Below are 24,402 nucleotides of genomic sequence, written 5' to 3'. Positions count from 1 at the left end.
TGGTAAATGCAGCAGCGAGGAGACGGTTGGAGGCAGTGGAGATGTCCTGTCTAAGGGCAATGTGTGGTGTAAATATTATGCAGAAAATTCGTTGTGTGGAAATTAGGAGAAGGTGTGGAGTTAATAAAAGCATTAGTCAGAGGGCAGAAGAGGGGTTGTTGAGGTGGTTTGGTCATTTAGAGAGAATGGATCAAAGTAGAATGACATGGAAAGCATATAAATCTATAGGGGAAGGAAGGAGGGGTAGGGGTCGTCCTCGAAAGGGTTGGAAAGAGGGGGTAAAGGAGGTTTTGTGGGTGAGGGGCTTGGACTTCCAGCAAGCGTGCATGAGCGTGTTAGATAGGAGTGAATGGAGGAGAACGATACTTTGGGACCTGACGATCTGTTGGAGTGTGAGCAGAGTAATATTTAGTGAAGGGATTCAGGGAAACCGGTTATTTTCATATAGTCGGACTTGAGTCCTGGAAATGGGAAGTACAATGCCTGCACTTTAAAGGAGGGGTTTGGGATATTGGCAGTTTGGAGGGATATGTTGTGTATCTCTATACGTATATGCTTCTAAACTGTTGTATTCTGAGCACCTCTGCAAAAGCAGTGATAATGTGTGAGTGTGGTGAAAGTGTTGAATGATGATGAAAGTATGACTTGCCTAAAGTGTTTCACAACATTGTCAGTGTAATAATCACCAGCACGGCTTGCAATAGCTGTGTGAGGGTGATTTTCATCCATGAAGGTTTGCACTTCAAGCCACTTAGCACAGATTTCCTTTATCTTTGTAGTAGGCAACTTCTTCAATTTCTCTCTCCCCTCCTCTGAACCAGTTTCCCCAGGTCTGGCCTCTTGCTCTTGAAGTTGATCTATCAGCTCATCAGTGGTTAGTTCTTCATTGTCCTCCTCCACCAACTCTTCCACATCCTCCCCACTAACCTCCAACCCCAAGGACTTTCCCAATGCCACAATGGATTCCTCAACTGGCACAGGATTCTCAGGGTTAGCCTCAAACCCTTCAAAATCCCTTTTGTCTACACATTCTGGCCACAGTTTCTTCCAAGCAGAGTTCAAGGTCCTCTTAGTCACTTCCTCCCAAGCCTTACCTATAAGGTTTACACAATTGAGGATATTAAAGTGATCTCTCCAAAACTCTCTTAGAGTCAGTTGAGTTTCTGAGGTCATTACAAAGCACCTTTCAAACAGAGCTTTTGTGTACAGTTTCTTGAAGTTGGAAATAACCTGCTGGTCCATGGGCTGCAGGAGAGGCGTGGTATTAGGAGGCAAAAACTTCACCTTAATGAAGCTCATGTCCCCATAAAGTCGCTCTGCCACGTCTGTAGGATGACCAGGGGCATTGTCTAACACCAGGAGGCACTTAAGTTCTAATTTCTTTTCAGTTAGGTAATTTTTCACATTGGGGGCAAATGCATGGTGTAACCAGTTATAGAAAAATTCCCTAGTGACCCATGCCTTACTGTTTGCCCTCCACAGCACACACAAATTATCCTTGAGGACATTCTTTTGCCTGAACGCTCTGGGAGTTTCAGAGTGATACACTAATAAAGGCTTCACTTTGCAATCACCAGTAGCATTGGCACACATCAACAAAGTAAGCCTGTCTTTCATAGGCTTATGTCCTGGGAGTGCCTTTTCCTCCTGAGTAATGTAGGTCCTGCTTGGCATTTTCTTCCAGAACAGGCCTGTTTCATCACAATTAAACACTTGTTCAGGTTTCAGTCCTTCAGTTTCTATGTACTCCTTGAATTCCTGCACATATTTTTCAGCCGCTTTGTGGTCCGAACTGGCAGCCTCACCATGCCTTATCACACTATGGATGCCACTACGCTTCTTAAATCTCTCAAACCAACCTTTGCTGGCCTTAAATTCACTCACATCATCACTAGTTGCAGGCATTTTTTTAATTAAATCCTCATGCAACTTCCTAGCCTTTTCACATATGATCGCTTGAGAGATGCTATCTCCTGCTAGCTGTTTTTCATTTATCCACACCAATAAGAGTCTCTCAACATCTTCCATCACTTGCGATCTTTGTTTCGAAAACACAGTTGAACCTTTGGCAAGAACAGCTTCCTTGATTGTCTTTCTGGTGCCCACAATAGTAGCGATGGTTGATTGGGGTTTCTTGTACAGCTTGACTAGGTCGGCTATACGCACTCCACTTTCATACTTATCAATTATCTCTTTCTTCATTTCTATAGTAATTCTTACCCTTTGAGGTGTAGGGTTGGCACTAGAAGCTTTCTTGGGGCCCATGGTCACTTATTTTCCAGAAACAGCACCGAAAATACTGTAATAATACGAAATATTCCGAGTGTATGCTTGGATGTTACCGCGGAGGCTGGCTGGTAAACAATGGGACGGGCGGCACATGTGAGGCTGGCTGAGGGCACATTGGACGCGTCTCGGACGAAAATCGGTGAGCGGGTTTTTAATCGGTATGCGCGGCAAAAATTTTGCGATAAAAGTAATCGGTATGCGGAAAAATCGCTATGTGATGCCATCGTTATGCGGGGGTCCACTGTACGTATATGCTTCTAAACTGTTATATTCTGAGCACCTCTGCAAAAGCAGTGATAATGTGTGAGTGTGGTGAAAGTGTTGAATGATGATGAAAGTATTTTCTTTTTGGGGATTTTCTTTCTTTTTTTTTGGGTCACCCTGCCTCGGTGGGAGACGACCGACTTGTTGAAAAAAAAAAAAAAAGAAATTCAGGGAAACCGCTTATGTTCATATAGTCGGACTTGAGTCCTGGAAATGGGAAGTACAATGCCTGCACTTTAAAGGAGGGGTTTGGGATATTGGCAGTTTGGAGGGATATGTTGTGTATCTTTATACGTATATGCTTCTAAGCTGTTGTATTCTGAGCACCTCTGCAAAAGCAGTGATAATGTGTGAGTGTGGTGAAAGTGTTGAATGATGATGAAAGTATTTTCTTTTTGGGGATTTTCTTTCTTTTTTTTGGGTCACCCTGCCTCGGTGGGAGACGGCCGACTTGTTGAAAAAAAAAAAATGTCCTCTAGTGAGTGTAGTAAAGAAGTTCATCTGTCTCATAATTAATGAAGGAATAACCTTCTATTACTACTTTTGTTGAATGATCTACATAAGTTTATTGCTTCACATAAATATAATAATAATGTAAGAGAAAGATACATAATATACACTTAGAAAATCCTAAAGGGATTAGTACCAAACTTGCATACAAAAACCACTCCCTACGAAAGCAAAAGACTCGGCAGGTGATACAACAATCCCAAATGAGAACCAGGGGTACACTAAGAGACAACACAGTTAAGTGTCAGGGGCCCAAGACTATTCAACTTCCTCCCAGCATACATAAGGGGGATTACCAGTAGACCCCTGTCTGTCTTCAAGACGGCACTGGACAGGCACCTAAAGTCAGTACCTAACCAGCCAGACTGTGGTTCATACGTTGGTTTACGTGCGGCCAGCAGTAACAGCCTGGTTGATTAGACCCTGATCCCCCACGATGCCTGGTTTCAGACCGGGCCATGGGGGTGTTGACCCCCTAAACCCTCTCCATGTAAATAACAACAACAGTGAGCATCAGTATGCTTCTTGTTTTAATATTAAGATGGGCACTGCTGAGGCATTCACTAAATTCTTGCCTCTTTCACAGTCATCTGTTACAGATGTGTGAGAGGATGGAAAGATAATGATTAAGTTTACTTACTAAATCATTCCTATGGTCAGAATATGACTACCTAGAAGAAAGCTGAGTAGTATATCACCACCTGATTGTTTCATCTCTCCTTTAGGGTACAGCCTCTCCTCACTTAGCGATGTACTCTTTTACCAATGCCTCGGACTTACGACAGGCTCTCTGACCAGTATTCATACCTAAATAATGTATATTAGAGCTGATTTTTGCTATTCTGTTTATTTCATTATGCAATACACTACTGTATAAACATTTAAAAATATACCAAAAATGTTATAAATGTTGCAAAGGTGACATTAAAACTATATCAGATTATTATTATTATTATTATTATAATCAAAAAGAAGCGCTAAGCCACAAGGGAAAACTATATCAGAGATGGTTGACACAAACTCACTACCCATATAGTATGCTCCTCACTTAGCAACGCATTCATTTAACGACATGGTCTTAGGAACAGAACTCTGTCATTAAGTGAGGAGTGGCTGTACTTGCTTCTAAAATATAAAGAGAACTTTGTAATATACTGCATGACTAATATTCTTGCATTACAGCCAGACCAGTTTATATGAAGGAAAAGAGTTTGTTTAAAATGTGTTTATTTCTAGGTAGTTGGAATGAGTTCTGAAATGTTTGAGCAGATGCAGGCATGTTACAAAGAAAAATTTGATAGAGCTCAAGATGTTCTCCGAAGCTTGGTGCCTTTTGATTCACAAGATGCTCAGCAGAGTTTTCTCTTCACTTTACAAGAAGAATCACGGGAGTGTTCTTGGGCAGGTAAAAAGCAAAAAAATACACGAGAATTAGCTTGAAGTAAAGTTTTTTTTTATTATTATCACACTGGCCGATTCCCACCAAGGCAGGGTGGCCCGAAAAAGAAAAACTTTCACCATCATTCACTCCATCACTGTCTTGCCAGAAGGGTGTTTTACACTACAGTTTTTAAACTGCAACATTAACACCCCTCCTTCAGAGTGCAGGCACTGTACTTCCCATCTCCAGGACTCAAGTCCGGCCTGCCGGTTTCCCTGAACCCCTTCATAAATGTTACTTTGCTCACACTCCAACAGCACGTCAAGTATTAAAAACAATTTGTCTCCATTCACTTTTATCAAACACGCTCACGCATGCCTGCTGGAAGTCCAAGCCCCTCACACACAAAACCTCCTTTACCCCCTCCCTCCAACCTTTCCTAGGCTGACCCCTACCCCGCCTTCTTTCCACTACAGACTGATACACTCTTGAAGTTATTCTGTTTCGCTCCATTCTCTCCACATGTCCGAACCACCTCAACAACCCTTCCTCAGCCCTCTGGACAACAGTTTTGGTAATCCCGCACCTCTTCCTAACTTCCAAACTACGAATTCTCTGCATTATATTCACACCACACATTGCTCTCAGACATGACATCTCCACTGCCTCCAGCCTTCTCCTCGCTGCAACATTCATCACCCATGCTTTACACCCATATAAGAGCGTTTGTAAAACTATACTCTCATACATTCCCCTCTTTGCCTCCAAGGACAAAGTTCTTTGTCTCCACAGACTCCTAAGTGCACCACTCACTCTTTTTCCCTCATCAATTCTATGATTCACCTCATCTTTCATAGACCCATCCGCTGACACGTCCACTCCCAAATATCTGAATACGTTCACCTCCTCCATACTCTCTCCCTCCAATCTGATATTCAATCTTTCATCACCTAATCTTTTTGTTATCCTCATAACCTTACTCTTTCCTGTATTCACCTTTAATTTTCTTCTTTTGCACACCCTACCAAATTCATCCACCAATCTCTGCAACTTCTCTTCAGAATCTCCCAAGAGCACAGTGTCATCAGCAAAGAGCAACTGTGACAACTCCCACTTTATGTGTGATTCTTTATCTTTTAACTCCACGCCTCCTGCCAAGACCCTCGCATTTACTTCTCTTACAAGTTAGGTAGTACTGAAGTACAGCAGTCCATCTTAATCAAAGTCAGTATTTTGCAGTAGCTTAGTTAGATGCATGACTGTGATGAGGGGACTGAAAGTGATTATGTGGCTGTATTGAACAGTCTGTATGGTGGGTCCCCATTTTCTCTTCATACTGCAAGAGCTTTCATCACCTTCGTGTACTTCATTAATTGGAGTTATGGTTTTTTATAATTGGTTAATATTCAACATATGACAGTCTAATCTAACCCAACTAAAACTACCCTAAGGTAAATAATGCAACTAGGAAAATTTGCTTAAAATGAAATGTAAGAAATTGACTTAGGCTTTAAAAGGATGACTGAGTACAGCCATGTCTATTAATTTGCAGAGGTTGACATTCCTTTGGATAATGTAAAACCAGAAACTGAATATGTAATTTTAAAATTACCTCAGCACTAATAAACTTGTTTCAGATATGGGTTTGTTTTGTGTTTCAGGGACTTTATTTCTGTAATATATCTCTCTAATTGAGTTAATATAGACACTGATAAGAAATAATGGCCAGAATAAGTAGAGACATGGGTGTATGAAGTCATACAACCAGAAGGATATTTGATAATTGAATCTTTTCACCACCCATGAATTTGTAGGGATGTCTGTGAAGTTTTCATTGATGCATGCATCAGAATTTTAATTTTCTTTAATTTAATGTGAGTAGAAAGAAGTACAGATTTGAGAGTACCAATCTTGAAAGTTTGCACTCATAATATACCAAATGCACATTGTAAATTATATATTTTTTTTCACTCAATTTTTTGCTTGCCTGTGGATGAGAATAACAAATTACATTTCTTCATGGACTTCCTTTACAGTACAGGTAGACTCCACTTCTACAGCAGGTTAGGTTCCAGGCTACTGATGTAACACAAAAATTGCTGTAAAGTGAAACATCCTTTTTTCACTTTCAAATGCATATGACATGTTTACACTATTATATATTTAGTGAGCAATAGAGCTAGGCCTAAAAAATGCATATACAGTACACACATCACTCGCCTTAAAATATTTTTGTCCTTAGCTTATAATGAGTGGTGACTATATTTATTGTAGGAAGTGTGAATAAATGATGAATGAGTATAATTAAAAAACGTTGCATTAGTGAAGCACTGTAAAGTGAAGCGTTGTAAAGTGGGATCTGCCTGTATGTACTCTTCTTTATATAAGTAAATTGAGATACAATTTAGTGAAAAATACTTGGCTAGTAACCCCTTCTCCTGTAGACAATTACTAAAAAAGAGAAGAAGAAAAACTTTATAAAACTGGGATGCTTGAATGTGTGTGGATGTAGTGCGGATGGCAAGAAACAGATGATTGCTGATGTTATGAATGAAAAGAAGTTGGATGTCCTGGCCCTAAGCTAAACAAAGCTGAACGGGGTAGGGGAGTTTCGGTGGGGGGAAATAAATGGGATTAAATCTGGAGTATCTGAGAGAGTTAGAGCAAAGGAAGGGGTAGCAGTAATGTTGAAGGATCAGTTATGGAAGGAGAAAGGAGAATATGACTGTGTAAATTCAAGAATTATGTGGATTAAAGTAAAGGTTGGATGCGAAAAGTGGGTCATAATAAGCGTGTATGCACCTGGAGAAGAGAGGAATGTAGAGGAGAGAGAGAGATTTTGGGAGATGTTAAGTGAATGTATAGGATCCTTTGAACCAAGTGAGAGAGTCATTGTGGTAGGGGACCTGAATGCTAAAGTAGGAGAAACTTTTAGAGAGGGTGTGGTAGGTAAGTTTGGGGTGCCAGGTGTAAATGATAATGGGAGCCCTTTGATTGAACTTTGTATAGAAAGGGGTTTAGTTATAGGTAATACATATTTTAAGAAAAAGAGGATAAATAAGTATACAAGATATGATGTAGGGCGAAATGACAGTAGTTTGTTGGATTATGTATTGGTAGATAAAAGACTGTTGAGTAGACTTCAGGATGTACATGTTTATAGAGGGGCCACAGATATATCAGATCACTTTCTAGTAGTAGCTACACTGAGAGTAAAAGGTAGATGGGATACAAGGAGAATAGAAGCATCAGGGAAGAGAGAGGTGAAGGTTTATAAACTAAAAGAGGAGGCAGTTAGGGTAAGATATAAACAGCTATTGGAGGATAGATGGGCAAATGAGAGCATAGGAAATGAGGTCGAAGAAGTATCGGGTAGGTTTAAAAATGTAGTGTTACAGCGTTCAGCAGAAGTTTGTGGTTACAGGAAAGTGGGTGCGGGAGGGAAGAGGAGTGATTGGTTGAATGATGATGTAAAGAGAGTAGTAAGGGAGAAAAAGTTAGCATATGAGAAGTTCTTACAAAGTAGAAGTGATGCAAGGAGGGAAGAGTATATGGAGAAAAAGAGAGAGGTTAAGAGAGTGGTGAAGCAATGTAAAAAGAGAACAAATGAGAGAGTGGGTGAGATGTTATCAAAAAATTTTGTTGAAAATAAGAAAAAGTTTTGGAGTGAGATTAACAAGTTAAGGAAGCCTAGAGAACAAATGGATTTGTCAGTTAAAAATAGGAGAGGAGAGTTATTAAATGGAGAGTTAGAGGTATTGAGAAGATGGAGGGAATATTTTGAGGAATTGTTAAATGTTGATGAAGATAGGGAAGCTGTGATTTCGTGTATAGGGCAAGGAGGAATAACATCTTGTAGGAGTGAGGAAGAGCCAGTTGTGAGTGTGGGGGAAGTTCGTGAGGCAGTAGGTAAAATGAAAGGGGGTAAGGCAGCTGGGATTGATGGGATAAAGATAGAAATGTTAAAAGCAGGTGGGGATATAGTTTTGGAGTGGTTGGTGCAATTATTTAATAAATGTATGGAAGAGGGTAAGGTACCTAGGGATTGGCAGAGAGCATGCATTGTTCCTTTGTATAAAGGCAAAGGGGACAAAAGAGAGTGCAAAAATTATAGGGGGATAAGTCTGTTGAGTATACCTGGTAAAGTGTATGGTAGAGTTATTATTGAAAGAATTAAGAGTAAGACGGAGAATAGGATAGCAGATGAACAAGGAGGCTTTAGGAAAGGTAGGGGGTGTGTGGACCAGGTGTTTACAGTGAAACATATAAGTGAACAGTATTTAGATAAGGCTAAAGAGGTCTTTGTGGCATTTATGGATTTGGAAAAGGCATATGACAGGGTGGATAGGGGGGCAATGTGGCAGATGTTGCAAGTGTATGGTGTAGGAGGTAGGTTACTGAAAGCAGTGAAGAGTTTTTATGAGGATAGTGAGGCTCAAGTTAGAGTATGTAGGAAAGAGGGAAATTATTTCCCAGTAAAAGTAGGCCTTAGACAAGGATGTGTGATGTCACCGTGGTTGTTTAATATATTTATAGATGGGGTTGTAAGAGAAGTAAATGCGAGGGTCTTGGCAAGAGGTGTGGAGTGGGAGTTGTCACAGTTGCTCTTTGCTGATGACACGGTGCTCTTGGGAGATTCTGAAGAGAAGTTGCAGAGATTGGTGGATGAATTTGGTAGGGTGTGCAAAAGAAGAAAATTAAAAGTGAATACAGGAAAGAGTAAGGTTATGAGGATAACAAAAAGATTAGGTGATGAAAGATTGGATATCAGATTGGAGGGAGAGAGTATGGAGGAGGTGAATGTATTCAGATATTTGGGAGTGGACGTGTCAGCGGATGGGTCTATGAAAGATGAGGTGAATCATAGAATTGATGAGGGAAAAAGGGTGAGTGGTGCACTTAGGAGTCTGTGGAGACAAAGAACTTTGTCCTTGGAGGCAAAGAGGGGAATGTATGAGAGTATAGTTTTACCAACGCTCTTATATGGGTGTGAAGCATGGGTGATGAATGTTGCAGCGAGGAGAAGGCTGGAGGCAGTGGAGATGTCATGTCTGAGGGCAATGTGTGGTGTGAATATAATGCAGAGAATTTGTAGTTTGGAAGTTAGGAGGAGGTGCGGGATTACCAAAACTGTTGTCCAGAGGGCTGAGGAAGGGTTGTTGAGGTGGTTCGGACATGTAGAGAGAATGTAGTGAAACAGAGTGACTTCAAGAGTGTATCAGTCTGTAGTGGAAGGAAGGCGGGGTAGGGGTCGGCCTAGGAAACGTTGGAGGGAGGGGGTAAAGGAGGTTTTGTGTGCGAGGGGCTTGGACTTCCAGCAGGCATGCGTGAGCATGTTTGATAGGAGTGAATGGAGACAAATGGTTTTTAATACTTGACGTGCTGTTGGAGTGTGAGCAAAGTAACATTTATGAAGGGGTTCAGGGAAACCGGCAGGCCGGACTTGAGTCCTGGAGATGGGAAGTACAGTGCCTGCACTCTGAAGGAGGGGTGTTAATGTTGCAGTTTAAAAACCGTAGTGTAAAGCACCCTTCTGGCAAGACAGTGATGGAGTGAATGATGGTGAAAGTTTTTCTTTTTCGGGCCACCCTGCCTTGGTGGGAATCGGCCAGTGTGATAATAATAATAAATAAAAAAAGAAATAGTAAATATAAAATTGTTAATAGATGGGAACACTTTGCAGAGATAAGTTAGAAATTGTATCTTTAGATTTTGAGGTTAAATTTAATGGTACAATATAACACATGAGAATAATCTCTATTTTTTATACTTAGGTGAAATGCTAGATCATTTTTGCACTGAGAATGCAGCAACATGGGACCAAGAAATCAGTCGTTACCTCTTCCAGTTTCGCACAACATCATCATCTGTTGGTGGAGTCACACCCTTCAGTATTATGTTCGCTCGTAATCCCACAGGTATATTAGTGAGAAGCTTATTGAAAACCCAGATATTTAAAAGTTATTGGTTAAGTTGTTATTGTGTAATAAACCATACCATGAGTGGGGTTAGAACCCATGATCAGAGAATCTTAAAACTCCAGACCGATGCATTGGTCTGGAGTTTTAAGACTCTCTGATTGCAGGTTCTAACCCTGCCCGTGGTATGGTTTGTTTGCAATCGTATCATAAAGATTTTGTGAGTCGAGTTATTTTGTAATCTGTCACATTAATGCAGTAAATGCATGTAAATGCTACAAATGCTTTTCTGAAGACTGTTGTTTGTAAATAATTTGAACTTTATATTACAATAAATTTAGTAAATACAGACCTTATTGTCCTGCTCGAATCACTAGACTAAGAGAAATACACAGCAAAAGGTAATAAATAACTTCATGATTAAAAAAAGAGTGGAAATAGAGATTGCTGTAAGCCTTTGATGAAACAATACAGCATGTAGAGTGGACAATAACATAAAATACCCATTAATGTTAATTTCTCTAATATTGTAGTTTAAGACAAAAGTGACATATTAGGAGGATGGGATGGGTGTGGGTGTGTAATGCAGGTGTTGCTGTGAATGATCTCAGGTATTATTTCAGAGTGGTAGCACTTTGAAGGATTTATTAGAATCATAGCAGTACTGTGAAGGTTTTATTAGACTCATGGCAGTATTGTGAAAGCTTTATTAAACTTATAACAGTACCATGAAGACTATTAGAGTCATAACAGTACTGCACTGTATAAAAGAGAGCAGGATGGAGGAAGGGACTGCTAAATTGTATTCCCTATTAATGTAAACTATTAATGAGTTGGCATTATAAAAAAGGTACCCTACAAGTGGATGTCTTAAACTGGTGAACAGCTCTTGATCCAAGGAACTGGAACAAACCTGATTAACCCAGTCCTCCAGTTTCCTAGGTGCTGAATGTCCCTAACAGGTTTAGCACTTCCCCACAAACAATAATTTATAATAATTACTAGTTTATTTTCATCTTAAATGCATAGTAGTTATAAGAAATTTATTTACAGGATATGTTAGCGAGGAGGAAAAAGAGAATATCAATATTCTAGAAGAGGAAAAAGCTTTAGAAGTGCCATCCAAGAGACGGCGGCTCCAAAGTTCTACTCTGCAAGTATGTTAAAACAATCAGCATGTTTTCTGAGTTACAAATGTTCTTTTATATTTATTGTTCTTTCTCTTAATTACCAGAATGTCATAACAAGTTATATTGTTATGTTCTTTTGTGCAGACCTTTAAATATAGATTAACACTTTAATTATAATTTTTTGCAACATTTTTGGGGTGAAAATATTTAAAACAGTGACTTCTTTTCTCACTATTAACTGCTCATCTTCATTTAGAATTCAGTAGTACTTTTCATGCCAAAATAAAATCCAGCTATCCACCATACTAGTCATGTTGAGAAGGCATAATATAATGGATAAAAGATAACATGGGATTTTATTTTCATCTGTAAGAAGAGTGCTGTGATGAAATGCAAAGCATGCTTAACTCACTGTATTACATAGGTGCACCTTATTTGTATAAAATGTGTCCATTGTTGTATAGCTCATACTGGTATGGGTTTAGCACTTGTTTTCAATTTATTAATAACAGTGTCCCTGTAATCCTTATATCTTACCTTTTAATTTCCCAGTGTCGTCATTGCCATGAAACTTTCACAAGTAAGATCAGTTTTCGTATTCATCAACGTAAACACACTGAGGAGGCTCGAAAACGAGGCACAATGGATGGAGAAGAACCACTTCGGCCAATTCTTCAAGAAAAGAAGCCTCAACCTCGAAAGCTTTTATCACGCAAGAGGAGGAGACCTTTTGGGCGAGGTGATAAGGATCTTTAATAAGGGTTATATACAATGTACATTTTATATACAACCTGTCCTACTGTATTCATAGTTCATGTCTCTCAAACTTTTTTCAGAAAATTTAAAGATTTATGTTATTTAGGTTAGGTTTAGTTATGATAGATTCTTGTTTGTTAATAAAAATCAAGCACTTATAACATAGCACAAAGTCAATGTTTGTGAAGCACGATCAGAAGTGGAAACTTACCAAGTGCACTAAAATACAGTCAGACAATCTCTGTTTGAGGCTCATGAACAGTCACCCATGTGACTGTCTTAGCCACAATGCTATTCTGACTTTTGATGAGAAGGATGGGCAGATTATGTAATATAAATAGAAACGTTGAACAGAAGTGTAGAAATGTTTAAATGTTACTGTACAATTTTTTGAGAATTGGTTTCAAGTGCTCCTATAGTCCAGAACACTTGAAATCATTTGAAATATCTGAAGAGAATTCACATGACTACCCTTTGTGCTTTAAGTGAAACAAAGCTGAAGGGGGTGGGAGAGTTTCAGTGGAGAGGAATAAATGGGATTAGGTCAGGGGTTTCAAATAGAGTTAGAGATAAAGAAGGAGTAGCAATAATGTTGAAGGATAAGCTATGGCAGGAAAAGAGGGACTATAAATGTATTAATTCAAGGATTATGTGGAGTAAAATAAAGATTGGATGTGAAAAGTGGGTTATAGTAAGCATATATGCACCTGGAGAAGAGACAAGTGTAGAGGAGAGAGATTTTGGGAAAAGTTGTTTGAATGCGTGGGGAGTTTTGAATCAAGTGTGAGAGTAATGGTGGTTGGGGATTTCAATGCTAAAGTGGGTAAAAATGTTATGGAGGGAGTAGTAGGTAAATTTGGGGTGCCAGGGGTAAATGTAAATGGGGAGCCTTTAATTGAGCTATGTGTAGAAAGAGATTTGGTAATAAGTAATACATATTTTATGAAAAAGAGGATAAATAAATATACAAGGTATGATGTAGCATGTAATGAAAGTAGTTTATTAGATTATGTATTGGTGGATAAAAGGTTGATGGGTAGGCTCCAGGATGTACATGTTTATAGAGGGGCAACTGATATATCGGATCATTATTTAGTTGTAGCTACAGTTAGAGTAAGAGGTAGATGGGAAAAGAGGAAGGTGGCAACAACAAGTAAGAGGGAGGTGAAAGTGTATAAACTAAGGGAGGAGGAAGTTCGGGTGAGATATAAGCGACTATTGGCAGAAAGGTGGGCTAGTGCAAAGATGAGTAGTGGGGGGGGTTGAAGAGGGTTGGAATAGTTTTAAAAATGCAGTATTAGAATGTGGGGCAGAAGTTTGTGGTTATAGGAGGGTGGGGGCAGGAGGAAAGAGGAGTGATTGGTGGAATGATGAAGTAAAGGGTGTGATAAAAGAGAAAAAGGTAGCTTATGAGAGGTTTTTACAAAGCAGAAGTGTTATAAGAAGAGCAGAGTATATGGAGAGTAAAAGAAAGGTAAAGAGAGTGGTGAGAGAGTGCAAAAGGAGAGCAGATGATAGAGTGGGAGAGGCACTGTCAAGAAATTTTAATGAAAATAAGAAAAAGTTTTGGAGTGAGTTAAACAAGTTAAGAAAGCCTAGGGAAAGTATGGATTTGTCAGTTAAAAACAGAGTAGGGGAGTTAGTAGATGGGGAGATGGAGGTATTAGGTAGATGGCGAGAATATTTTGAGGAACTTTTAAATGTTAAGGAAGAAACAGAGGCAGTAATTTCATGCACTGGTCAGGGAGGTATACCATCTTTTAGGAGTGAAGAAGAGCAGAATGTAAGTGTGGGGGAGGTACGTGAGGCATTACGTAAAATGAAAGGGGGTAAAGCAGCTGGAACTGATGGGATCATGACAGAAATGTTAAAAGCAGGGGGGATATAGTGTTGGAGTGGTTGGTACTTTTGTTTAATAAATGTATGAAAGAGGGGAAGGTACCTAGGGATTGGCAGAGAGCATGTATAGTCCCTTTATATAAAGGGAAAGGGGACAAAAGAGACTGTAAAAATTATAGAGGAATAAGTTTCCTGATATACCAGGAAAAGTGTACAGTAGGGTTATAATTGAAAGAATTAGAGGTAAGACAGAATGTAGGATTGCGGATGAGCAAGGAGGTTTCAGAGTGGGTAGGGGATGTGTAGATCAAGTGTTTACATTGAAGCATATATGTGAACAGTATTTAGATAAAGGTAGGGAAGTTTTTATTGCATTTATGGATTTAGAAAAGGCATATGATAGAGTAGATAGAGGAGCAATGTGGCAGATGTTGCAAGTATATGGAATAGGTGGTAAGTTATTAAATGCTGTAAAGAGTTTTTATGAGGATAGTGAGGCTCAGGTTAGGGTGTGTTGAAGAGAGGGAGACTACTTCCCGGTAAAAGTAGGTCTTAGACAGGGATGTGTAATGTCACCATGGTTGTTTAATATATTTATAGATGGGGTTGTAAAGGAAGTAAATGCTAGGGTGTTCGGGAGAGGAGTGGGATTAAATTTTGGGGAATCAAATTCAAAATGGGAATTGACACAGTTACTTTTTGCTGATGATACTGTGCTTATGGGAGATTCTAAAGAAAAATTGCAAAGGTTAGTGGATGAGTTTGGGAATGTGTGTAAAGGTAGAAAGTTGAAAGTGAACATAGAAAAGAGTAAGGTGATGAGGGTGTCAAATGATTTAGATAAAGAAAAATTGGATATCAAATTGGGGAGGAGGAGTATGGAAGAAGTGAATGTTTTCAGATACTTGGGAGTTGACGTGTCGGAGGATGGATTTATGAAGGATGAGGTTAATCATAGAATTCATGAGGGAAAAAAGGTGAGTGGTGCGTTGAGGTATATGTGGAGTCAAAAAACGTTATCTATGGAGGCAAAGAAGGGAATGTATGAAAGTATAGTAGTACCAACACTCTTATATGGGTGTGAAGCTTGGGTGGTAAATGCAGCAGCGATGAGACGGTTGGAGGCAGTGGAGATGTCCTGTTTAAGGGCAATGTGTGGTGTAAATATTATGCAGAAAATTCGGAGTGTGGAAATTAGGAAAAGGTGTGGAGTTAATAAAAGTATTAGTCAGAAGGCAGAAGAGGGGTTGTTGAGGTGGTTTGGTCATTTAGAGAGAATGGATCAAAGTAGAATGACATGGAAAGCATATAAATCTATAGGGGAAGGAAGGCGGGGTAGGGGGTCGTCCTCGAAAGGGTTGGAGAGAGGGGGTAAAGGAGGTTTTGCGGGCAAGGGGCTTGGACTTCCAGCAAGCGTGCGTGAGCGTGTTAGATAGGAGTGAATGGAGACGAATGGTACTTGGGACCTGACGATCTGTTGGAGTGTGAGCAGGGTAATATTTAGTGAAGGGATTCAGGGAAACTGGTTATTTTCATATAGTCGGACTTGAGTCCTGGAAATGGGAAGTACAATGCCTGCACTTTAAAGGAGGGGTTTGGGATATTGGCAGTTTGGAGGGATATGTTGTGTATCTTTATATGTGTATGCTTCTAAACTGTTGTATTCTGAGAACCTCTGCAAAAACAGTGATAATGTGTGAGTGTGGTGAAAGTGTTGAATGATGATTAAAGTATTTTCTTTTTTGGGATTTTCTTTCTTTTTTGGGTCACCCTGCCTCGGTGGGAGACGGCCGACTTGTTGAAAAAAAAAAAAAAATTAAAATACTATTTGTGGATTTAAGAAATCTATTCATCTACTTTATACTTTTTTCTACAGGTCCTGAACGCCTTTTGACCCTAGCCTCATCCGATTGGTCGGACCAGCAAAAAGAAAGTGTTCCAAATGATGAAAGCCGACAGCAGCTAACTCATGATACAGTTGCGGCAGTTAAAGCTCTTCTCAATGCTACAAAAGAGGAAAGAAGTAAGCGTGGAAAATATATAAAGTATACCCCAGAATTACGAGATGAGATTGCTCAATATGCCCTTGCACATGGTAATCATGAAGCCACTGTTTATTGGTCACATAGACTTGGTGGTACAGTAAGTGAAAGTACTATTAGAAACTTTATTAAAACATATAAGAGCTATACCCCAGAAGTTAAGGAAGAAATTGGAAAGTTTGCATTTCAGTATGGCATAGATGGAGCTTCTAGCCATTTCTCTGACAAATTAGGCCATGAAGTTAGGAAAGGGTTAATAAGAAAATTTAAAAAGAATTATTTAAAAAAATTCCCAGGAATGGATGAACTTGGAGGGGAACTTCAAGTGGCTGCAACTGGAAAACGAGGTGTAAATGCATCTAGTACATCTGCAAGGCAAAAACGATCATTTTCTTTGCAAATGAAAGATGAAATTGGACGATATGCAACTCAGTATGGTATAACTGCAGCCATTCAGCATTATTCAGAGAAACTTCAGTTTCTTGTTAAGGAGTCTACTGTGCGTAAATTTAAAAAACAGTTTGTAGATCGTGGTAATGTTAGTGGTGTAGCTACGAGTGGTGCTGCTGAAAATACTGCTGTTGTGGGTAGTGGCACTGTCTTGACAGACCACCAGACAGCAGCACCTCAAACTATAGATGTTCTTCACTCTTCTCTCTCAGTACTAAATGCTCCAGCTGTTTCTGGTACTGTCAATGTAAGTACTGCAAACAATTTTGTGTATCAACATCCTTATCATTTGAATATGGCACCAGGTCCTCAGGCAAATACTGTTCTTCCTATGAATCACAATTCTCTAACATTCCATCAGGGTGGAGTCATTAACCAAGGGATGACTGCTTCTCTGTCATACCAGCAACCTGGAGCACCTCCTGGGTCCTCGGTTATTATGAACCAAAGTTTTACTCATCAAGCCCCAACAGGATTTCAGCAGGGATATGTTGGTGGGTTCTCTCAGGGTGGTGGTTCAGGAGGGTCAACACATGGACAAATTACACCTCTTGCGATGACTCATACAAGTGTACCAGCTACCAGCATGGCACATTCTCCTTTACCACTCACTATGAGTGGGGCACCAGCAACGCACATTACACAGCTGAGTCATCACAGTGTAGGTGCTCCTGTAAGTCAAGCTCACCTCACTCAGGCTTCTACTGTGCCTCATACTGTTGCCAGTGGAGTGCAGCATCCAGCTCACCATCAGCTGATCACATCATTCCATCAACCTTTAGCTGGCTCTCTTAGTTTTGAAGGTGGTGCCTTACAAGCACATGCACAAGCTAACTTGAACAATGAACCTCTTAGCCTTATGAAGGAAACTCATGAACAGTCTACTGGGGTTAGTTTAGGAGGCCAAGGGGATGATAGTCTACATGGTCCTGGCACAGATGGGACTGCACAAACAGGTCTTGGTCATATGGGAGAGCAACCTGGCCCATCGGATCAACAAGACAATATTCTTGGAATTGAAGATGAAGATGAATATAGTGATCCTCCCACGCCAAGGAAAAAATTACATAAAGTTCGGACGAAAATCAGAAAAGGAAATACTGGCTTGAGTAAACGAGGTAATTATGCTTCATATAGTCCAGAACTTCGTGCTGAAATTGGAAAGTATGCAGCAGAACATGGAAATTTGGCAGCAGTTCAACACTTCAAGGAGCAACTAGGGTTTGAGATACCTGAAAGTACTGTTCGAGGATTAAAAGACAAATACCTCATAAAGCGTGTAAGGGGCAAGAAGGAAGTTGTGTCAATTGGATTTGCTCAAAGAGGGAGACCCATGAGATTAGGAAAATATGACGAGATCGTTCAAGACTGCATTCGACAATTAGTCAAGGATGGAGAGAAGGTATGATTATATTTCTGTATTATTATCTGCTGATGAATGCTTATAATTGTGTGCTGTATTTAACCATATTTTTGCTATTATTCAATTTCTCTATGAAAGTTGGAGTTAGTGTGCACTAACCCCACTAGTCACATGATGTAATTATTATATGTATTTCCTTCCCTTGCCAAAAGAATGATACTGTCTTGTCTGGCTTATTTTTATGCAAAGGATCATTTATTGTTTTATTTATTAACACATTGGCCGTTTCCCACCAAGGCAGGGTGGCCCGAAAAAGAAAAACTCATCATCATTCACTCCATCACTGTCTTGCTAGAGACATGCTTACACTACAGTTATAAAACTGCAACATTAACACCCCTCCTTCAGAGTGCTGGCACTGTGCTTCCCATCTCCAGGAATCAAGTCCGGCCTGCCGGTTTCCCTGAATCCCTTCATAAATGTTACCTTGCTTACACTCCAACAGCATGTCAAGGCCTGAAAACCATTTGTCTCCATTTCCTCCTATCTAACACACTCACGTATGCTTGCTAGAAGTCCAAGCCCCTCACATGCAAAACCTCCTTTACCCCCTTCCTCCAACCTTTCCTAGCCGACTCCTACCCCACCTTCCCTCCACTACAGATTTATACACACTCGAAGTCATTCTATTTCTTTTCAGCCTCTCTACATGTCCAAACCATCTCAGTAACCCCTCCTCAGCCCTCTGGATAATAGTTTTGGTAATCCCACACCTCCTCCTAATCTCCAAACTACGGATTCTCTGCATTATATTCACACCACACATTGACCTCAGACATGACATCTCCACTGCCTCCTGCCTTCTCCTTGTTGCAACATTCACCACCCATGCCTTACACCCATACAAGAGCGTTGGTATAGCTATACTCTTATACATTCCCCTCTTGTCAGTTCTGTGATTCACCTCATCTTTCATAGACCCATCTGTTGACATGTCCACTCCCAGATATCTGAATACATTCACCTCCTCCATACTCTCTCCCTCCAATCTGATATCCAATTTTCCATTACCTAATTTTTTTTTGTTATCCTCATCACCTTACTCTTTACTATACTATTCGCTTTTAATTTCTTCTTTTACATACCCTACTAAACTCATCACCCAACCTCTGCAACTTGTCTTCAGAATCTCTCAAAAGCAAAGCGTCATCAGCAAAGATCAGCTGTGACAACTCCCACTTTGTGTTAGATTCTTTATCTTTTAACTCCAAACCTCTTGCCAACACCTGAGCATTCATTTCTTGTACAACTCCATCTATAAATATATTGAGTTGTAAGAGAAGTGAATGCTCGGGTATTGGCAAGAGGTGTGGGGTTACAAGATAAAGAATCTAACACAAAGTGGGAGATGTCACAGTTGCTCTTTGCTGATGACACTGTGCTTTTGGGAGATTCTGAAAAAAAGTTGCAGAGGTTGGTTAATGAATTTGGTAGGGTATGTAAAAGAAGGAAATTAAAAGTGAATATAGGAAAGAGCAAGATGATGAGGATAACAAAAAAAATAGGTAACAGAAGATTGGATCATATTTAACACAAAGGCAAAAGCTTATGCACTTTAGTAAGGTTACTAGACAGCAACCACCCAGGGAGGTACTGTTGTCCTGTCATTGAGTGTACAATGGAAACTTTCTTCTTTCAACAAACTGGCCATATCCCACTGAAGCAGGGTGGGCCAAAAAGAAAAACCAAAAGTTTCTCTTTTTAATTTAGTAACATATATAGGAGAAGGGGTTACTAGCCCATTGCTCCCAGCATTTTAGTCGCCTCTTACGACACGCATTGCTTATGGAGGAAGAATTCTGTTTCACTTCTCCATGGAGGTAAGCAGAAATAAACAAGAACAAGAACTAGTAAGAACACCCAGAGGGGCATGTATATATGTATGTGCTTGTACATGCATGTGTAGTGTGATCTAAGTGTAAGTAGAAGTAGCAAGATGTACCTGAAACCTTGCATGTTTACGGGACAGAAAAAAAGACACCAGCAGTCCTACCATCATGCAAAACAATTACAGGTTTCCATTTTACACTCACTTGGCAGGATGGTAGTACCTCCCTGGGTGGTTGCTGTCTATCAGCCTACTACCTAGGGAAATGGAAACATGTTAATTATTTTGGACCTGCCAGGATTGTTGAGCTTTTCTTTGTGTTTCATGTACACATGAGATAGCATGTAAATCTTTGTAACTTCTACTGAATATAGTGATAGAGTGGTGACAGTTCATATTATGTTATGAATGCTATTGGATCTAAATGAACAGGTTGCTATTGATGTATTGAATCATATAATGAATAGTTAATCTGCACAGAATTTGCATTAAATTAAGAGGTGTTTTCCATCAGTATTTTGACAAAGATCCTTTAGCATCTTCTGGCAGAGCACTCCAGAAGATGTTACAAAAATCTTCAGTTTATATGGAGTTCCTAAATAGGTTGAAGTCACAAGATTAGTATATCAAAGATATACTTGTTTATAATATTGTGTACGTATTTGTATTCTGTTATAGCTGATAAATTAGACACATGTGCAACACTTGGATTTCTTTATTTTGGAAACATTTTGCCACATAGTGGCCTCCTCAGTCCAATACAGAGAAGAATGGTTAAAGATCAGAAGGAGTTTGAGGTAATCAGTTCTCTGAATCATTTATCTACATTCTATTGCAGCTATCCAGGAAGAGTTGGAGTACTGGGTTGATAGTAGTGTCCTGAACATATAGTAAGTGCAGTGTGAATGTTTTGTATGTTGAGTAAATTGAGACGTTTGAATAGAGGGGGTTTTGTATTATCTGGAACCAGTTTGGTTAATTCTCAGAGCTAATTTTTGTTGAGTAACGATATGTTTTAGGTGATTAGTCATTTTAGATCTCCATGCACAAGTACCACAAATGAGAAAGTTACCCAGGTGTTACACAGAGTAGTACAGAATGAGTGAAGTTGTTTGAAACTTGATGGACATGAATGTTGAATTTTAGGGTGAAGTCAAAGTGTATACCTAAGAACTTTCCCTTGTTTCATCTTTCTTTGAAGGAATTATTTATTTTTATGTTCATTCAAGTATCTCTACACAGATATCTTTAATAATAATGTGTACTGTACTTGTTCTTAGTCAATCTGTCATTTAACATTGTATTTTTATTCACAGGTTTCCTCATTTTTGGCCATCGCAACAGCTAAACAGGTGTTAATGCAGTACGAGCCTAGTCTACTGGAAGAATATGGGGGACCCGTCAAGTTAAACCCAACATGGGCAAAGAGCTTCCTTAAACGTATTGGACTTCATCAGCTGGCATAATATTTCTGTGATCCTCAAGTATTATTTAGCAGCATGATCTCATAACGTTCTTTCATATTTATAAAATATCCTTAGTGTTACGGGGTTTTGATAAATATTGTTGACATCATCATATTTTAAAAGACTAGATTCATAATACTGTTGCCAGACAAATGTTTTAACATTACTAATGCCTGACAATTACTACCTCTTACTGCTACCTCCATTTTTTGGATGCACAGTGTATCACTGTTTTAATTTTTTAATAATCAAGTTACAGGGTAGTTCTTGTTAAATTATCAAGTTTGGTTGCTATGAACACCAATATCAGTTGCTTCAGTTGAAATGTTCAATGCATTTTTCCTCATACCAGTTGAAAGCTAGCTTAGTTAATATTATTAATAGGTTGTTGAAATTTAGTATTTTAGTTAATTTATTTTTGGTTTATAATAACTTATTGACTTAAACACAGTATTGCATAGTAAGCAGTTTTCCCTACTAAATGTAAATCATTCTGATGACACAATTTATTTTGTACAAGTACAAAAGCCTGTTGACTAGAATCCCATGAAGGTGCCAACAATGAAATTTTAAATAAAATGTAAAAAAAAAAAGAAAGTACCTACTGGCTTCTCAGAATAACATTGCCACTTTACTTCTTATACAGTATAGCATCAGGGTAATGACCACAGTATATTTCCAATACTAAAATTCAACAAACTCAGACAAGGGAAACAGTACTATAGTAATCAGCATTATCTAAGTGTACCTGATTCATTTTCTCTTTGAGTCTACTTTCTCCTGCTCTTCTTACACAGAATGTGTAAAGTTTTGTTACCATAGTATAACATCTGCAAAATAAAGAACAAAAAGGCACAATACAAAAAATAAACACAGAAGCAGTATAATGTGATCCTTTATTGACAACATTTTGCCCACACAGTGGGCTTTATAAAGTCACAAACAGATCTGTTTGTGACTTGATAAAGCTCACTGTATGAGCAAAAAGTTGTCAATAAAGGATCACATTATACTGCTTCTGTGTTTATTTTTCCATTGTGTTGGTATTTTATACCATTTATTTCCAGGCACAGTACCATGACTGGAACAGTACACAAATAACCCTATTTGTGTATCTGCAGAATAGAAAAAATCATCATTGTTTGAAATATACTTGCAAAGATATAGATTTTAAAAAGAAAAAATTATTTTCTTATAAATTAAAAAAAAAATTAAAAACTGTGAGTAAACATGTTACTGATATTATTACAGCATTATAGCTCATATTTGTCTGTTACTTAGCAGAATTACTTGAAAATCTGACTTGACTATATGTACTTTTACACCAGATGAGTCACGTTAGATAGAATATCTGTTTCAAGATTAGCAGATGAAGGCTCGAGCTTCCAATTCTTATGCAGAATGACTTACATGGGTTCAGTGCTTCACATGATAATAAATAAACAAAATGTATCTACAATATTCTCATTAAGGTTGGCTTGGGAAACCTTCCCGGTATTTTTTGCTGAATGTGTTACTATTATTATTACCTCCATTATCATCTTCATATGAACATTGTTTGTTAAATAGTTTTCATAGTTACATTGTTATTTTAATTACTAGCATCATTATCATATTGCCACCATCATTGATCATTATTGTCATAATTATCACTTATTTTTGTTATTATTATAAGCTTAGCCAAAAATTACAGCTACAATTGTTGTACAATCTCCGTATATTCATTCCTCTTTATGTACAATATTTTGTGAATAAATAATTACCTTGATTATCATTATATTTACCAAAACATAATTTAGTTCACTGCAGCCATAATTGTAGATCTTTCTTAACAATATTATAAAACATTTTACTTAGAAATTTTTAAAACTGAATGAGCATTACCTGAAATATAAAATTACCTGGTAAATATTAATTCATTACCTCAGTTCTTCAGGATTATTATTAGCAATAATAAAAGATTATTGTTTTTTTAAATAAATATTTGCTTTCATGTGCTGATGACACAATAATTAGATGAACAGTAATTTTTTTTTTCCAACAAGTCGGCCGTCTCCCACCAAGGCAGTAATTACCCTTGTAAAATATCTGTTAGAGTGCAGATCGTTTGTCTGTATAGTAAAACATATCATATCTCATGATCAGAAACCAGGAGTAGTCAATATCAGGTTACCCTTATGACTGGCAATGACTGGTGCCCTACCAATGAATGAAACTTTCACTGACCTGTGCGATGAGTGATTTTGTTTTGGTCAGTGATGGTATGAGTGCATGCTTTTGATATTTAAGAAAATATTAAATATTTAAAAACAGCATCAGCTATCTGTCACCTGCATTCCAAGGAGTACAGGTCAATATATTGATACCAAATTATGATTATTTTTATTTTTTTAATTGCTTTTAGTGTATTAATGCCTTGTACATTAGTTTCTTACAATATTAGATGTGTTTAAAGATGTTTTAGTACTCATAACTTGGGGAAAATGCTTACCCTGACATTGCTCTTCATCATCATTCAACACTTTCACATCATTCATGTGTAATCACTGTCTTTGTAGAGGCGCTCAGATACGGCAATTTAGATGTCACTCCAAACAGCCAATATCCCAAACTCCTTTCTTTAAAGTGCAGGCATTGTACTTCCCACCTCCAGGACTCAAGTCAGGCTAACCAGTCTCCCTGAATCCCTTTATGCAATATTACCCTGCTCACACTCCAACAGAATGTTATTATTATAGATTAGTTGTTTGAGGGTGTAATGGAAATAAGTCACTTTGACTTACTTGGGTTATTCAAGGTTAATTATTTATGCATAATGTAATCTAGGTTTTGAGGGAATATCCTGGGTTATAGTATAAACATTGTGTCCAAAACGTTGAAATTTGTTAATGAAAATTTTACTGTAATTTCAGTAATTACTTTAAAAAATCACTAGTGCAGTCTTAGTTTCAAGACTGCAGTATGATGATTCTAGCATTCTAAGTGCTTATTTAATATGTATATTGTATGTAAATATACTTGGTTAGTTAGTATCTTATTTTTAAAAACCTATCGACCACACATGGATCAGTACAGATGCAATTCTATTGTACGCTATAATCAACTT

The 24,402-nt window shown here is 38.5% G+C and overlaps 1 protein-coding gene across 3 annotated transcripts in view; it reads left to right on the top strand.

The window, feature by feature from the left end:
- LOC128697445 (uncharacterized) overlaps positions 1-24,396 on the top strand; it is a 60,437-nt gene extending 36,041 nt beyond the window's left edge. For all 3 annotated transcript variants that reach the window (XM_070094137.1, XM_070094135.1, XM_070094136.1), the window contains exons 9-14: positions 4,300-4,468; positions 10,219-10,362; positions 11,416-11,519; positions 12,045-12,231; positions 15,964-17,981; positions 21,147-24,396. In XM_070094137.1, coding sequence (XP_069950238.1) covers positions 4,300-4,468; positions 10,219-10,362; positions 11,416-11,519; positions 12,045-12,231; positions 15,964-17,981; positions 21,147-21,296 — 2,772 coding nt within the window. In that variant the 3' untranslated portion in view covers positions 21,297-24,396. The remainder of the gene's footprint in view (positions 1-4,299; positions 4,469-10,218; positions 10,363-11,415; positions 11,520-12,044; positions 12,232-15,963; positions 17,982-21,146) is intronic.
- Positions 24,397-24,402: the final 6 nt, after the last annotated feature.

This window comes from Cherax quadricarinatus, chromosome 44, assembly GCF_038502225.1.
Source record: "Cherax quadricarinatus isolate ZL_2023a chromosome 44, ASM3850222v1, whole genome shotgun sequence".
Lineage (NCBI taxonomy): Eukaryota > Metazoa > Arthropoda > Malacostraca > Decapoda > Parastacidae > Cherax > Cherax quadricarinatus.
This window is presented reverse-complemented; position numbering and strand designations above follow the sequence as displayed.